Source organism: Carettochelys insculpta, chromosome 3, assembly GCF_033958435.1.
Source record: "Carettochelys insculpta isolate YL-2023 chromosome 3, ASM3395843v1, whole genome shotgun sequence".
Taxonomy (NCBI): Eukaryota; Metazoa; Chordata; order Testudines; family Carettochelyidae; genus Carettochelys; species Carettochelys insculpta.
The window spans coordinates 12,358,030-12,374,392 of NC_134139.1; the positions used below are offsets into that span (position 1 = coordinate 12,358,030).

General features: G+C 41.8%; 1 protein-coding gene across 1 annotated transcript in view; it reads right to left on the reverse strand.

The window, feature by feature from the left end:
- Positions 1 to 863: 863 nt before the first annotated feature.
- JAG1 (jagged canonical Notch ligand 1) overlaps positions 864 to 16,363 on the reverse strand; it is a 36,258-nt gene continuing 20,758 nt past the window's right edge. Inside the window, exons 6-26 of the mRNA XM_074989358.1 lie at positions 13,379 to 13,509; positions 12,993 to 13,112; positions 12,447 to 12,560; positions 11,780 to 11,893; positions 10,839 to 10,952; positions 10,389 to 10,435; positions 9,813 to 9,986; positions 9,242 to 9,392; positions 8,762 to 8,926; positions 8,185 to 8,298; positions 7,306 to 7,419; positions 7,084 to 7,197; positions 6,848 to 6,964; positions 6,328 to 6,355; positions 6,107 to 6,192; positions 5,199 to 5,312; positions 4,904 to 5,013; positions 4,600 to 4,821; positions 4,167 to 4,298; positions 3,592 to 3,742; positions 864 to 2,800 (exon numbers count right to left, since the gene is read on the reverse strand). Coding sequence (XP_074845459.1) covers positions 2,343 to 2,800; positions 3,592 to 3,742; positions 4,167 to 4,298; positions 4,600 to 4,821; positions 4,904 to 5,013; positions 5,199 to 5,312; positions 6,107 to 6,192; positions 6,328 to 6,355; positions 6,848 to 6,964; positions 7,084 to 7,197; positions 7,306 to 7,419; positions 8,185 to 8,298; positions 8,762 to 8,926; positions 9,242 to 9,392; positions 9,813 to 9,986; positions 10,389 to 10,435; positions 10,839 to 10,952; positions 11,780 to 11,893; positions 12,447 to 12,560; positions 12,993 to 13,112; positions 13,379 to 13,509 — 2,890 coding nt within the window. The 3' untranslated portion in view covers positions 864 to 2,342. The remainder of the gene's footprint in view (positions 2,801 to 3,591; positions 3,743 to 4,166; positions 4,299 to 4,599; positions 4,822 to 4,903; positions 5,014 to 5,198; positions 5,313 to 6,106; positions 6,193 to 6,327; positions 6,356 to 6,847; positions 6,965 to 7,083; positions 7,198 to 7,305; positions 7,420 to 8,184; positions 8,299 to 8,761; positions 8,927 to 9,241; positions 9,393 to 9,812; positions 9,987 to 10,388; positions 10,436 to 10,838; positions 10,953 to 11,779; positions 11,894 to 12,446; positions 12,561 to 12,992; positions 13,113 to 13,378; positions 13,510 to 16,363) is intronic.

Genomic DNA, 16,363 nt, shown 5'->3' on the forward strand with positions numbered 1-16,363 from the left:
GGAATCAGCTAAACAGAGCATGTCCAGTTATAGGTTCTCTAAGATAAGAAGCTTAGAGGTGCCTTCTCCAACCCTAGAATTTCAGTTTTTATATACTGAATTCTTGCTGCACAAGGATTTATCTGTGAAGGTAGTATTAGTGAGTATGGTTCTGCCCCCACAAGTATGCAGACTGTCCATCTAGCAAAAGGAGGGTTGCAATGGCTTTGATGTTTGCACTAACTGACTAGAGGGCAAAACAGGCTTATATCATGAGGTTTCTCACTATAAATATAAAAAAAATGGTCTTGCTCAGTACACCTCTAACTACACCAGCATACAAATTCAAGGAACTGTTGCTTTTAATGGCATTCTCCCATTTTAAACTCCTGGCAATGGTGCTAGTCGAATAGGATGAACACAAGCAGGGCTAAGTGCCTTTAAGGACACAATGCAATGACTGCCCAAGACCACACATAAGCAAGTGTAATTCTTTGTTGAAAGTTACTTCAGCCACTGTCATGCTTTGCAAGCCACTTGCTTGGAGTGAAGGAGGGAGTTTAGAATTGGTTTTTCCTGGCCTGGTTTGAATCCAGCTGGGCTGTTCCAGGCCCTGCATGATATAACTGCTACATCATAACCTGTCCTTGCTGACACTTGAGACAAAGGCAATAAGGGGTAATGCCTCTCCATCCTCCTAGGGAGTCTCAAACCTGAGGTGTGTGAAGGCATATATCACAACAGACTTGGGCAGTCTAGACTTGACTTAAAGCCTACTGAAAACCAATGGGAGTCTTTCTACACCATAGCTACTGACTACCATGCCTTTAGGGTGACAAAGCTAGCTCTGAGTGCCTCACTGAAGCTTAATAACCTCCACGCTGTTTCATGTTTTCGTACAAAAAGTTTAATAAATATTACTTAAGATTTATTGCCAGAAAAAACACATCAAAGATGCATTTTCATGTTTGTATAACACTAATATCACAAAGGTATCTGCATGATCTCAATGGTTAACCAATGAGACTGTTTTAAGCCTTTTTGATCTTAAGGCAATAGCACTTTGATTTCCTCACTTTAAGGCGGGCAGTGTAATCTATGGCAAATCTACACAGTGATCTTACTGGGCATTCTACTGTTCAAGTATTCAACAACTAGCTTATTAGAATACTCCCTAAATGCAGTAGATTACAAAATCAAATCTACAAGTGGTTCAGTATTACAATAGTCATGGTGAAAAAAATCAGAATTTACAAAATAAGATTGCTGTGCTTCCAACTTCACTCACTAATTTGATTTTAATTACATGCAACCACTCACATTTCATCTACATAACGATATAGCTCATTTTTGTTCCCTTAAACTGCTTTGTAGCAGATTATCTGCCTGTCACTTTTTTCAAGTCTAAAGCAGCAAAAAAAATTCTAATCTAAACTGCCTCAGTCAGTACTTACAAATAGTCAAAGTGATACTATGGAAGGTGTTTCAAACATTTGACATTGTACAAAAAACAGTATCAAGGCATAAGAGCCCATCCTAGTGTTAAAAATAAACTATTTTTAGAACACCTTAATTTGGCATATAGGCAACATGTAACAAGAAAATAAGTTCAAAATAGAGAAGCCACAAGCTTACAATGCTATCAAAAACCTTCAACTCTAAACATACATATAAATAAAAAGGAATGATATTTAAGGCTCTTGATTATTAAGTTAATAAATCAAATATACACAGTGATTAATAAAAAAGAATTATTTACATATCTATACAAACTTCTACTTTTAACACATTTTCCTCTTTAAATTCTTCATTTACCAGCAACTGCTGACATCAAGTGCCCTCCCACCCCAACAAAAATACAATAAAAAAATAAATAAACTTTTTTTTTTTTTTGATAGTTGCTGTGGTTCTGAGCTGCAAAGGCACTTTCAAATACAGAACTAGTTGTACGTCAACATAAAACCAATATACAAAAAAACTCTGATTCAATAAATATAAATAAAATGTATTTTCTAATAAATGTATAAATCAGGACACATCCGGCAAAAAATGTCACTAAAGAGAAACTAATAAGGCTATGCAATGCCTTTGGAAATATTTCCATGATGTATCAGCTACAGCTGAATTTACATGAGGGCACTTTTGACTAGTTTTGCATAGATGTGAAATGCAGCACTTGGTATTCCAGCCAACCACAGCAACTATCATTGCCAGTGTAAGCCAGCTTGTCAAAACTTAAATTAACACAGGGATTCTAAGTAAATAATAGCCTTAGACTCAAATATTAAACAGTTTAAGAACTACAAGCTCTGAGTGCCTTTACAGTGATATCTAAGGCTTGACATGGCAGCACCTGCTGTCTGCTATACAATGTACTCCATTCGATTTAAGCTTTGTGCACTTTCCAAGTCTCTGTTGTCTTGTTTGTTTGTCCAGTTTGGGTGTTTTGTCGGAGTGCTATTGGGTGGCTTTTCATCTCTGTCTACCAGTGTATATGCTGCCTGTTTGGCAAAGCGGCTCTTCTGCTGGTGCTTGTCCATGTCATCTTCCTCCACTTCTGAGTTGTGTGTCCTTATTTTGGCAATTTTGGAGTTCTTGTTTTCATAGTCTTTGATGGGGACAGTATTTGCGCCGTGTTTTTCGATGGGATTCTTGATCTGATTCAGCTGCTCCCTCACATTATTGGTAGTGTTGTCATCTGATGCCGTGTGAGTGTGGCTGCTCTGCTTTCTGCGTTTCCGAATGCACCAGTAAAAGGCTGTTACCAGGCAACAGATCCAAGCCACTGTTAAAACGGAGCTCAGTAATGGCACCAAGAAATCTGGAAGACAGACGTGAGATCAACCAACCTTGCCAGTCAAGTGTTTCAGTTGAAATTCAGCCGAACTCCCCAGAAGAACCCTCTATTCATAAGCCTTCTTTATCCAGGGAAGTTGGCTTGTGGGCACTCTTAAAGTGAAACTAAGTTCCAAGCAAGTACTAAATTTACTCAAGAGTGCTGATGAATATCCCTTTTATCCCCACAAACGATGGTAATGCAAGCATCCTTACACTGCCCCTGCCAAAAAGCACTAATCTGGAGGGAAAAATCTCTTGGCCAAAGGCTAATTGGCTCCAGACCCTTTCAAATCTTTGGACTCTCTACAAGGCTGTCAATAAGCATGCTGAATTTCGAAGGTGCTGTGCACCATGGAGCAGGACTGTCCACTAGGATCTTGACTGAGGACTACCCAATTCACTTCACATGACACAGGAACCATCAGATAACACTTGCCACTTTCAACAGCGAGTGTCACCTTTGTATTTCTTCCTTCCCCGTGGTGTAGGCTACTTGGAGACAGAGGCGGCGTTAAGAGGAAAACATTACGGCACTAGTTTAGAGGAAAAGTAAAAATTCTTAAAATGGTGTGGCAGAAAACTTCATAATCCTCAACCAGTGGAAAGCCAAGATTCAAGCATCTTAGCTTAGTATAGAAAAAAGTTAAATGGTTTGAAAGATTTGGCACACTAAAACAAGTGCAAGTTGCACTCTGCTGTGAAGCTAGCAGGTTCCCCTTTACAAGAGATGTATTTTTGGACTCAATTTAAAAAAAAAAACAACAAAAAACTTACCAGTTTTATTTTTAATTGGTCGTCGCTGTACCCTGACTTCCGCGACTGCCGCAATCAGCGTACTGTTTCCTTCACGCTTGCTAACCAGGTCAATGATTTTGTCGGTGATTTCTTTCACAGGGTTTTCATCCTTTCCTGTATCTTCAGCAGACTAAGATAGAAAGAACGTAGTTAATGTTGATACCAAAATAACATGCACAAATAACCATGGCAAACAAGCCTCTAATCACTTGAGATTTTTCAAGAAAGGCTTCAGAACCAGTTAATCTAGAGACAGAGATTACATCTCCTGATTAAGCATTTATCTTTTTCAGAAGACATGAAAAAGTGACTAGGAGGGCTTCTAATTGGAATGGTTTTGCTACCTTGAACTATCAGAATTGCTATCAGATGTTAACTTTTAAGCACATGACATTACATCTAAAGCTGTGATACTCCAGCCACTCAAAAGAAATTGTACTTGAAGCCATGGGAAATGTTGCTAAATCCTACCAAGATGGTTTTCATTAAATCCATGTGTTGGACGTATATCAACAGCTTGTTAATAAAAGACAGCGTATCAGAAGTATACTTACAATAGCAACATGGATTTCATTGTGTGCTAAGTGTGAAGGCTCACAGGTGATGTAGATGGAATATTCAGCAGAAACATTCTTCAAAATATTCAGATTTCTCAAATCACTACAAATGTGCTCTGTCGTAAGACCCTAAAAATACAAAAATAAATGCAAGTGAGAATGTGGACTTCAGGACTCTAAGTAAACACCCCTTCCGGAAAAGCACTGTGTCCAGCAAACAAAAGTTAGTTGAGACACCTACTATGGCACATCTGAAATCTGTGGTGGTGGTGACAAGATGGGGATAAGTACCTGTACATTGCAGATTTCCACTGAAAGTTAGAAAGCTCTCCACTCATTTCACATGCACCGATCAAGTCATTAATTGTGTGCAGTACCACATGACATCTTGCTTTCAGTAGTCTGAACAACATATGTTTAAGTTACTTACTGAGGCCATCAGCTCTTTGTTGAAGGTGAAAGTGATGTTGGCACAATTGTCCTGGTAGTAAGCATCAGAATTACATTTGGTCTTTATTGGCTGTTGGTTTGAAGGCCAGCATACACCCATTCCAGAACAGGGACGTGTGAAACAGTGGTCATCCTTAATTGGGACACAGGGGCACTCATGACCTTTGGCAGGTATTTGGCAAGGTCTAGGACCACACCAAACCTAGAAAGAAAATGAATTTTTATAGCACAGCTGTTTGCTATGTAGCTGAAAACAACACACACCAGATGCAGTAAAAGCGTACCTTAGAGCAAGCAACCTTTCCATTCCAACACTGACAGGTATTGCATTCATCTTCCCATTTAGCTCCATCAGGCATCATTCGCCCATGGTTAATACAAGGCCTTCCTGTAACTGAGAAAAGATCAAATAGTTAAAGGCTTTTTGAAAACCCAAAACCTAGCAGATATTTTAATTCCCCTACCCAACAGCTAGTATTTATCAACTTTTATGTGATAAACGTGTTCCAAATTGTTAATATACAAGTCAAGTGGATCTAGCTACAGACATTGTTGCCAGCCACATGCTGCCTGGAATACCTTCTTGGCATCTTGGGCCACTGCGACCAGGTGGGCAAATGCAACGGTATCCATTAATTTCATCCACACATGTAGCTCCAAAGGCACAGGGTGATGACTGACATTCATTGATATCTGCAGGAGAGGAGAAGTTGTGTGTATTTCACATAGGCAGGTGAGCGTGACAGGTGGAGTAAAAGTCTAATGGTTTGTCCCCACAGAACACAGGGAGCTAGATTCTAATCTCCATTATCCCACTTCACTAACTCCTCTGAAGTCACTTGCACTACACTCTATTTACACCAGTCTGACAATCAGAACCTGGCCCGGCATGGCTTCAAGCTCTAAGGGAAAGGACACAGTCTGTTACATAAGCACTTACTCACTTATCCCCTGGACAGTGAAGACTAACTCCTATACTAGGCCCCCTTTGCCTCATGACATCTTTAAACCCTTCCAGTTTTATTCCTGTGATGAATAATTCTATTTCCACAGCTGTTATTAAAACAGTCAGTGTCTTCCCTGTAATTTAATTACAGGTAAGTACATATACCACCTCAGGGTCTATTTTAACTGGAATGTTTCTTCCTCAACTAGAGAAGACACTGCAGCATAAAACATATTTAACTGGGAAGGCCATATTGAAAGGCAGTCTAACCATTCTGGCTGACATATCCTTAGAAATATTGGGCATATATTTAACTCAACAGGTTTTCAAGGGAATTTCTACTTCCTCACTCATCTAGAGATCAGAGCCCTACACAGATAAAAGTTTGCATTTGCATCCGAGACAAAAACCGGTTTGTAGATATAAAGCAAATATCTGGATTACAGCAGGATCAATTTGCAGAACGGAGTTAAAGATTTTGGTTGTGCAGAATATTTTAAATAAGCAGCAATCAGACCAGCAAGAATCACAAAACACTTACTTATCCTGCAGTCTGGACCAGCAAAGCCTGGAGCACATTCACAACGGTACCAGTTGTCTCCATCAACGCAAGTTCCACTGTTGTAACTTTAAAAAAAAAAAAAAAGTCAGAAAGGATCTCAGCCCACCAATACGCAACATTGCTAATAGTGGAAACACATCTACAGTTTAATGCAAAAGGATCACTGAGTGAACGGCAGAGACCCAGTTCACAACACTTACCATGGATGGGGACTGCAATCATTCGTGTCTACAAAAAGCAAAAAGACAGGCATGAATTTAAAAGCCATAGTACAGAGTTGCCATCACATGTGCTGAATTTCCAGTTTGAGCTACATGTCAGTTTTACCTTTACAAAAAACACACAAATTGTGGGCTAAATTGATTCCAGGCTCCCACCACAAAATTTGTCAGCTATGCTGTGGAACACATGTACACAGGAAGAAATCCTTGTAAAGAAGCTAACAGGAAGAAATGAGTGGAAGCAGACAGGGCTGCTGGAAGAAAAAGAATGCAGGAGAAAACAAACCAACCCACATCTGTCTCCACTTAGCTCATTTGCAACTTTCTCATGCCCAGGTCAAGACTCTATCATAGAATGTCATTAAAAACAAAGATTCAGGTGATGCGAAAGCCCACATCAAACAGTTCCCCCTTTTGGTTTCAATCTCAAATCTCAGAGGGCAACAGGATGAGCCTGTGTTCTCATCAGGCAACACTTGGGTAGAGCTCAGAGACTTACTCTGAGTACAAGTAGCTCCTTCCCAGCCTTCTTTGCAGACACAAGTAAACGAATCCCCACTGACTACACAGGTACCACCATTATGACAGGGGTTTGGCAAGCAGCTGCTGTTTCTCGCTGCAACAGAAACAAAATTTGATAAGGATTTAAAAGCCATCAACCCTAACTGCAGAGGGAGGGAGGGAGTCCCAGTTTAAGAACTCCACTGCTTCCCAGAGGTTACAAAGCACTATTACCTATGTTACAAGTGGCTCCTTCCCATCCTGCAGGGCACATGCACTTGAAAGTGTCCCCCTCATCATAGCATGTTCCTCCATTATTGCATGTAGCTTCATCACACTGGCTGTCACCTAGGAAGACCAAACCAGCTTTAGCACCTGAGCTCTTGTACAGCAGCAACAGCAAGTTGATGTTGTTCTTTACAAGCCATAAAAGACCTGCTAGAGGCGAAGACTTACGGGAGTGGCAAGTTTTTCCTTTCCACCCATTTTTACATTCACAGAAGAAGTCGTTGACCAGGTCTCGGCACGTCCCCCCATTGTGGCAAGGGTTTTTACTGCAGTCATTAATATCTGGAAGCATGAAGAGAGACTGAGCAGGAAGTACATAGCATTGTTAGATATTTCATCCTTGACACAAGCACGTTCTGGACTTGGATTTCATCCCATATCTCAGACAGGGATTATCTGCTTGCAGACCTTAATGCTATCACTGATTTATTATGCCTGCTCTGTACTGCATCCCCCCAGCTCCTTTTGTTTCCCCTCACTAAACCTTTCTTTAGGTCCTCACCACAAAAATCACCAGCACAACTACAAGGAAAGAGGCCTATTGCCCCAATTGCATTGTTTGGCTATCAGTGAAAGGTGACCAGTTCTTTGCAGCCTCTCCTGTCAGCTGCCAAGACATGCAAAACGCAAGCCCCACATGCAGATAAACACTTGCTAGAGTAGCAAAACAAGAGTTATGTACATTAGTGCTTTCTGCTGGAGACCTTCTAGCAGGCGAGAGCATGAAAGCCAAGTTCTATTTTCCAATCTGTTGCTAACTTGAGCAAACCCTTTACGACTCAGTCCTATCTTGTCCCCATCCCCAACTGGCCCACCCACTTCACAAGTAAGGAACGAAGCTCCAGAAGTTCCCAAAGCATTTTAGCAGCCCCAGTCCAAAGCCCAAACTCAATGAAGAGATTCCCATCGACTTCTGGGGGCTCTGACTCATGTGTGAAGACTATATAATGGGCAGCGAACACCTAAAAACAGCATGTGCAGAGACTACTCCTGCTGAAGACTGGAGATGCTCATGCAGCACTGGGAAGGAGAGATCATTTCACTCACTTGTTTCACAGTAAATTCCTTCCCATCCATCACTACAGATACATTTGTAGGAGTTGATGCCATCAATGCAAGTACCGCCATTTTTACATGGATTGCTTTCACAGTCATTGATATCTGTGAACACATTAAAAAAAAACAAACTTTGGCTAAGCACCATTACTGGAGACTTCATAATTAAGCTGTGCAAGAAAACAGCCCCTCCTTCCCACCCACCACTTCTCTAACCAAAAAGATTTGCTGAGTAGGGTTAAAAGAAACAAACAGCCAGTATTAGCTCCCCCCAGTAATACTTCTCAAAGGAGATGCTTGAACAGAACTTTTGAAGGAAGCCCATAAAAACCCCTATGGTGAAATTCGCTATTACACACCTCATCTTGTAAGTCTGCACTTCAAGGCTAGTGGGTTTGTTGTAGTAAGCGTCCCCAAAAGGACCTGGGAATCCGGTCTGCCTCAACCCACAGTGGTATATGCAAAGTCCCAGAATTCACTGTGGCAAACCAAACCCTCCAATGGTCTCAGAGGCTGGGATGAGTCATTTGCAAACAGCAAAGTCAAAGAACATCTTTTTAGCACTTACTTTCATGGCAGTAGGTGCCAGTGAAGCCTTTTTTGCATTCACAGGTGAATTTTCCACCTGACTGGCTCTTGCACTTTCCATGGGGACCACAGACATTTGAAGAAATATAACGAACTCCTTCGGGTGTGCTGTTAGAAGACACAGCCACTGTACAGCTGTCAATTACTGCAGAAAACAGAAGAGGAAGTGCTCAAGTCACATCTGTGAAGTGACCCTGCAGGCTGGCATGCTGTCATCTCCAAATTACTCCCCATGTTTAATTTCCAGAGCCTAACCAAATGCCAGTGTAAGTTTTAAAGAATGCATCTTTCATAAAAGCATTGACACAGGGCCAAATTCCACTCTGGTGTGCAAGAAACAAATGCCACTGAATTCAGCCGTGCTATAGACACTTATTGCAGGTCTGAATTTGTCCTGCTCAGTTTTATTTCAGGAGAGAAGTTGAAAGGGCTTTTGGGCACACATGTATACAGCACATACCTTCACAAGGCGTAGTGCGACAGTGATCTTTCAGGTGTGAACAGTTCTTTCCTTCATAATCTTCAGGACAGTTGCAGAAGTAGTCTGTGTTCAGATTGAAACACTGGGCACCATTCTGGCAAGGATTGGGCTCACAGTAATCTATGTCCAACTGCCAATGGTGGAAACAGGGCGGGGAGAGACAGTGAAACAAAGGTTTTATTATTACTCATTAGAGCTACGGGCAGCAGACACTGTGGAATCTGACCTTTTTATCTGCTCCCTCTATTAACTGTACATAATGCACAAAGTACAGTTCTACATGCAGTGATTGCAACAGACAGCACTGATACGAAACAGCCCCGGAAGCTTAACAGTGAGCATGCAACAAAACGTGAGACACGAACACTTGTGATCTGTTCAACTCAAAGACTCTTCAGTAGCCATGACTTTCCCCACAAGTACTTCCCTGGCAGACAGCTACAGGACTACAGTATGGTTCAATGGATACAAAGCTATTCAGCATGTGCCAGCCTAGAAAGGGCTGGTAGGAATTCCCATTGGTTGGGGCTTGCGTTTCAGCCAGGCTCACCTGACAGAGGTTTCCTGAGAAACCAGCAGGACAGAGACACTGGAATCCATTGATTTCATCCTGACAGTGACCCCCATTCAAGCAAGGGTTGCTTGCACATTCATTGATGTCTCTCTCACAGTGATCTCCTGTGTAGCCGTGTGGACAGATACACCGATAACCATTAACCAAGTCCTGCAGAAGGATATGCAAGTTCAAAGTTGATTTTTAAGAAAAGAGCCCCCCCATATCACCCCGAACATGACATCACAAGAACTCCTGAGTGCACATTGAACATGGCAAGCGTATGTTTCTCAAGAGGACAAACGAAGCCAAAATTTAAAGTGGAAGAGACATTTACTGTTCATACAATACTGCACATTTATTGCAAAAAGGGTCACTAGTGGTGAAAGATGCGTCGTTTATTACAGTTGAGTCCCCTGCCCTACTCCCCTAAAAAGCTAACGTGACTCTTAGGAAGACATGCTGATACACATCTTGTGTATTTGCCCCTGTAGTTTTCCTGCAACTGTTGCGTTTAGACTGAAGTGTTGAAATCAAAGCAGTTTAATAGCCAGCTAAACACATCCAACTCACCCGGCAGGATCCTCCATGCTGACATTGTCCAAGACAATCATTAATATCTGCAATAAAATCGGCACACGTTTAGAAGGCAACCCCCATTTACTCTAGCTACAGGTTCAAGCGTCTCAAATTCTGACTTGAAAAACCTTTTGTCAAATTTCCTGCATGCCTTCCTTGTGATAAGGTTACTTTGATGGGTGGGATCAGTCAGCAATTCTTCCAGTACAGTTAGCGAAACTTCACATCATTGTTTTAGTCACCTTATCAGACTATAGCCATGTTATAGACTAATGAGCTTGATAAAACTGTGTTTTCATTCCAGACAAGCTACTCCCTTTCTGAATAGCTCACTGGCTGGAAGAGCTGACTGCTTCAAGTTTAAAGCCGGCCTCAATTCGGTGAGCTGTCTAGTAACTTCCAGCAGAACAAGGAGCTGGATGCAGAATATCCACAGATGCTTACTTATATCGCAATTCTGGCCAGTCCAGCCAGGAATACAGTCACAATAGTAGCTGCCAATCAGGTTCCTGCAGGAGTTGGCATTGATACAAGGTTTGCCTTCACATTCATTCGCATCTGAAAGACAATTTGAAGGGCAAACATTGAGCTGTAGGTTGGGGCCGGGGGGGGCGGGGGAATAACAGTCTTGTTTTCACAGCAATAATCAAGAACTCATTCAAAGTTTAAAAGCACTTTTAACATACAGAGTGGATTAGGGCGACTTAAAGTGGAATAAAAGGAAATCAAACAAACATTCTCTAAAGTACCTTTTGATTTTTCTAATTACAGCATACTGGCTACACTAATTAACTGATAGTTACTCATTAAGAAATCTCCAAGAAAAAACTCAAGGAAAAACAAAAAGGCAGCCGAGATCCAATCAAGCATTTCAGAGAAGCGCTGGGATTAGGATGTTGCATGAAGAGTGCAGACAGCTCATTCTTCATGAGATCACAGCTGGGTTCCAAAATGCAGATGAACTCCATAGTCCGGAGGAGTTGACATGGCTCTAGAGATACAGCCACTTTCCCACAAGGCCAAAGAAGGGGGCAGATACTCAAAGACCAACAAATAATCCTGGTTCATCTGCAGCATAAATACCTACATAAGGCTTTATTAGCCTAGCTGCAATAACTGTTTTACGTAACGACCAGCGTGCGTCAGCAGCAAGATGAACCAGGGAAACCATTCTGCGTGCAGCATGGCCAATTCTGCAAGCGTGTCTGTCTACACAGGCTGAACTTTAAGCATCTGAGGAAGCCTGATGACTCCAACAGATGGGCTCAGACTTAGTCACAACTCTGGCCTCAGCGTTTGAAGGATCAGAGCTGCTACTTGCCCACAGTTCCTGCAGCAGCAGCAGCAATGTAGAAGAGCCTGAAATAAAGCAAGTCAGCGCTTACCTAGCTGGCATGTTTTCCCAGTCCACTGAGGTGGGCAAATACATTTGAACCCATCAACAAGATCCTGGCAGGTTCCTCCATGACCACAGGGACTCGGAGAACAATCATCAATATCTGCAAATGAAGGGCAGGAATGGACAGGAGAAAAAAGTTGTTACAAGATACCACAGCAAGGGCAACCCCTTCATTGAATTATTCTGTAGCAGGAGCCATTATGACCTGTTCAGGAGGGAAGAGGCTTTCCAAAAGGTTTCTGGCCTTACTCTCGTTTAGATGAAGATCTTTTTAATTTACATCAGAGTGCACAAAAGTGCCGAGCATAAATTAAAGCCAGGCCTGGCTTTGAACTTACTGTAGGCTTTTAAAGCCATGTTTTGGCAAGCTGTTAAAATAGTAATTCATCGTCTTAAGCTCCATGCTATATGCATCCCAAGACAGTTCATTCCAATTACTTCCCTGAATTTACTAACAGCCCCATTAATAGGAATACAGTCATGAGAAATGAGTGTTAAAAAGCAAAGAACAACTTGCAAGAGGTATTAATAAGCTTCATGAAAACACCAGGTTGTTCCCTGGACAAATGCAATGGTTACAAGTAAGCTTAATAATTTAGGAAGAAATAACCTTACTATTACAGTACTCTTTAGGAATGTAAAAATAAACTTACTAAGAGTGCACGTTGGTCCAGTCCAGCCCGGCATGCACACACACACAAACCCAGTAGAGGTTTCTAAGCAGCTCCCTCCATTGTGACAAGGATCAGAAAGGCAGGCATGTTCCGCTGCACCAAACACACAACCATGTGAGTTTTTGGACACCCAGAGCTATTACCAGTAACCCCCACAGGAGAGGTTATGCCACTGTCTGGACAACCAGCACCAGATACCAGCGTATCTCAGTCTCATTAACGCCCATTGGTTTTACACAGTATTAAACAGGAAGGAAATCATCTTTCATGCTCAGCTGCTCTGGTCAACATACCATGACTTATATCTGCTTGGGTTAAAGCCAAGTTAACTCCTGTTAAGTGCTGCAGTTGGTAGGAGAGTTAACTGCAGAATTTAACAAATGTGAGCCTAGAACTTCAGATACTATTACTGATGCTGGCAAAGGGTATTCAAAATCTCATTCCCCTGGAAAAGGTGTGCAAAATAGCCTCAGTGCAAAACGGGCAAATGCTAGCTTGCAATTAGCAGCTGGGGGGAGGACTTACCGATTTCGCAGTTCTGTCCTGAGTAACCCTCGGGGCAGGAACATTGATATTTGTCAGGCCCAGTGTTGCTGCAGGTACCGCCATTCAAGCAAGGTGGGTGTGTCCCACAGTAGTTAAGATCTGTAAGCAGATGACCAGCAGAAAACAAAGCTTGAACAATGAGGGATTTTTGCCATTGCTTTCGATATTTCCTAGAATGTATCTATGCACAGAAGCAGGGGGGCACAACTGAGGAAAACCATGTGGTGTTAAGCGAACCACCGATGCATGGCAAAAAACACAAAAGGACAAAACACCCACCGGGTTTCTGGATCCTCTCTCTACACCAAGCCCAACAGCATTAAAATTCAACTTTCTACACTCAGCTATCTACAAGATTAGCATACCTTTATCACAGAGCTGACCACCCCAGTTAGTTTCACAGAGGCATTGCCATGGTTCAATGCAAGTGCCATGGACACATCCTGGGTGCGGAATGCACTTATCACAGTACTGGCCTTGCCATCCATACTGACACCTTCATAAAAACAGAGCAGGAAGAAAAAAAAATCTGAATTACTTTGAGTACAAGCAACTGCAGAACACCAAGGTTTTAAGATAGACGGGGGTGGGGGAGTTGCGGTGAGGGGTTGTACTGGAGGGGGTGGGGAGAGCCATTCAAGGTTTGTTTCATGGTTCCTTGTAAACAAACATTTTCGCAGTTTTGCCAAGGTCTCTAAAGCCAGCCTGCTCACAAAAGAATAACTGTTCTGAGAGAAGCAGCATGGGGCCATTCAGCACAATACAACTCTATTCTGAGGCTCCCCTCAGAGGCTCATACAGAGGCAAAGAGGGTGGGTGTGCACAACAAATCAATCTCTGGACTTTGACAGACTGGATTATACATTTTAAAAAAGTCAGTGGAAACAATGGTTATCTGGAGAGTCTCATGAATACAAAGTTCCAGGCATCTGAGCTATACCGTGTGCGCAGGAAGACAAACAAACCAAGCCATGAGCACTGCCACAGGGCTCACTGCAAGGCAGTCAAATCACTAACCAAGTGATCTCAGCCTTACATGAAGTTCTCTTTAGTCTGTGCTAGAAGCTTTTTATGTACACTTATGCAATATTCAGGATACTGGGATTTTTTTAAAGGATCCCACAATGTGGTGTTTGACTAGATGTATCTTTTTAAAAAACAGCATCAACACTAGCTGTAAAGTACAGAGAAAACGAGGGTGGTGTTCAATTACTCTGCATCCAGGGCTAAATTAGTTTTAAAACTTCAGATAAACAAGTATGACTAATCTTCACCAAGATACAGAGATTAGCTGGAGTTTAAAAAAGTAATCTTTCCTGTGCAAAACAAACAAAAAAAAAAATCTTGAAGGGTTACAGTTCCCTTTAAATGTGAAGTCACTTCAGGCAGTAATTATTTTTTTATCATTTGCCATTGGAATTAAGATATATTGGGAATTAAGGGGTTTAATGTGAACTCAAGCATGTACAAAAAGTAATGTATTTCATTAATGGGGCCTGGCAGTAAGTGATCAGCAGCAATTATTCATAAAGCCACCACTAAATTGTGAAAAACTTTATGCAGAAGTCAGATCAGCTTTTTTGAAAATTGCAAGCTGTTCTGACCAATAAATCCATCTCCTGGGAAAAGCTAGAGGGCTCTATCTAATCACCCACAGCTAGTGGCAATGACAACCCCCCCTTCTAATAGCCTTCCTAATTAAGGGCCTTCCTTAGCTATTTCAACAGCCACCTGTTCAAAGCACACATGAAACATTGAGGATTTTATGTTCACGAAAAATAGGTGTTATTCCAATTTGCAGAAGCTTTTGTGCACAAGAGGACACCACAATTTTAGAAAAAGACCTCCCCCAACTCACAAAAAAACCTTTCCATGTACAGGAAGACAAAAATATAAAAAGATCAGAGTGAGGGTCTGAACCTGCAAAATTCCATTGAATTCAATGCTGTCACTCACATGCTGTCACTCCACTGTGCATTTGCAAAATAAGCACCATAGTTTACAGCAGTGAACTTTTTTAAAAACAACAATAGATCAGACTTCCCTTCCAAAGCCAACAAAAGCAGCTAGAAAAGAGCTAAAGGAATTTTCTGTTCATTTCAGAACAGGAATCTATTAAATTATTCCCATTTAAGAATATGCACAGAGCAGTTTCTCATGAGAAATGTCAAGTGCCTTTGCTTGACTAATGATTCATGAGTAAGTTTAGTTTTGCTGGCAGTTCTGTGTTGAGAAGATTGACTCCAAAAGGAGGGGAGGGTGTGTTTGCAAGTCATCTGTTACATGAGAGCTCAGAGAAGCCTCTCAGGATTTTTAAACTCTGCTGCATTTAGAACATACAGACTACATGACTCATCAAAACTTGAAGAGGGGGGGCGGACAAAAACAAATCTTATTGCTGTATTCATATGAGAAGATGAGTCTCACTTGGCAAGCAGGCATTATGTGAGAGCACCAGAAGGACAGCATTGTTTTAAGACTATGAAAATGAAGTGTGGGAAAGTTGCACCTTAAATAAATAAGGGCAGTACTGCATGTCTGGGCAGCGAGCTGGAGGCGAGACTTGAAAGACACAGAGCTAACAATCAGGAAACAATTCCTATTCTGGTGAGAAGGCAGGAACCCTTACATAGCCTATTAAATCCAATGCCAAGAGCATGCATCCTTGGTGCTCATCAGTTGGGCCAGATGTTTGAGGTAGGCTCATTTCTAAAGGGCCAGCGGTACTTCATCAAATTTACCCCAACGGGATCTTCAAGCAAAGATCCTGAATTGGGGAAGGGTTGGAGCTACACCAGTTTACACCAGTGCTTAAACATCAGGGCCACTGGTATTTCTTTTGCTTCAGTCTACTGACCCAGAACCACCAAAATGGTAAAAGCAACACACATGGCCATTGGTCAGTTTCCTGCTTGTGCTTTCTGACCCTCTCTTTAGGAAGGGATTAAAAAAGCTTTGTGCCTTTTAAAGTCTGTATTTTGCTATTCTTTGTCATAGTCTTCCAGGGGTGGGTAGGTGTGGGGGTATGTGCATGTGTGCAAAAAAAAGTGACTCCATACACAAGGCCACAGCTTTTTCTTCCCTTGCTAAGTGAGCACCATCAACAGTTCAGCAAAATTTCTGAATAGTTCATTAAGCAGTATCAGCATTAAAACAGCCAACACCCCGCACTGATCAGAGAACAAACTGCACATATTTTAAGCAAACAATAGAAAAAAATGTCAAGATATTCCAAACATTGGTTAAATTGTTCAGTTATGTTGAAGCTCTGCTTTTGTCTCCTGCCCAGACCGGAATAGACTTCAAAGCACAGCAACAAAATTCTGCACTCATCAGTGTCTGCTGACAAG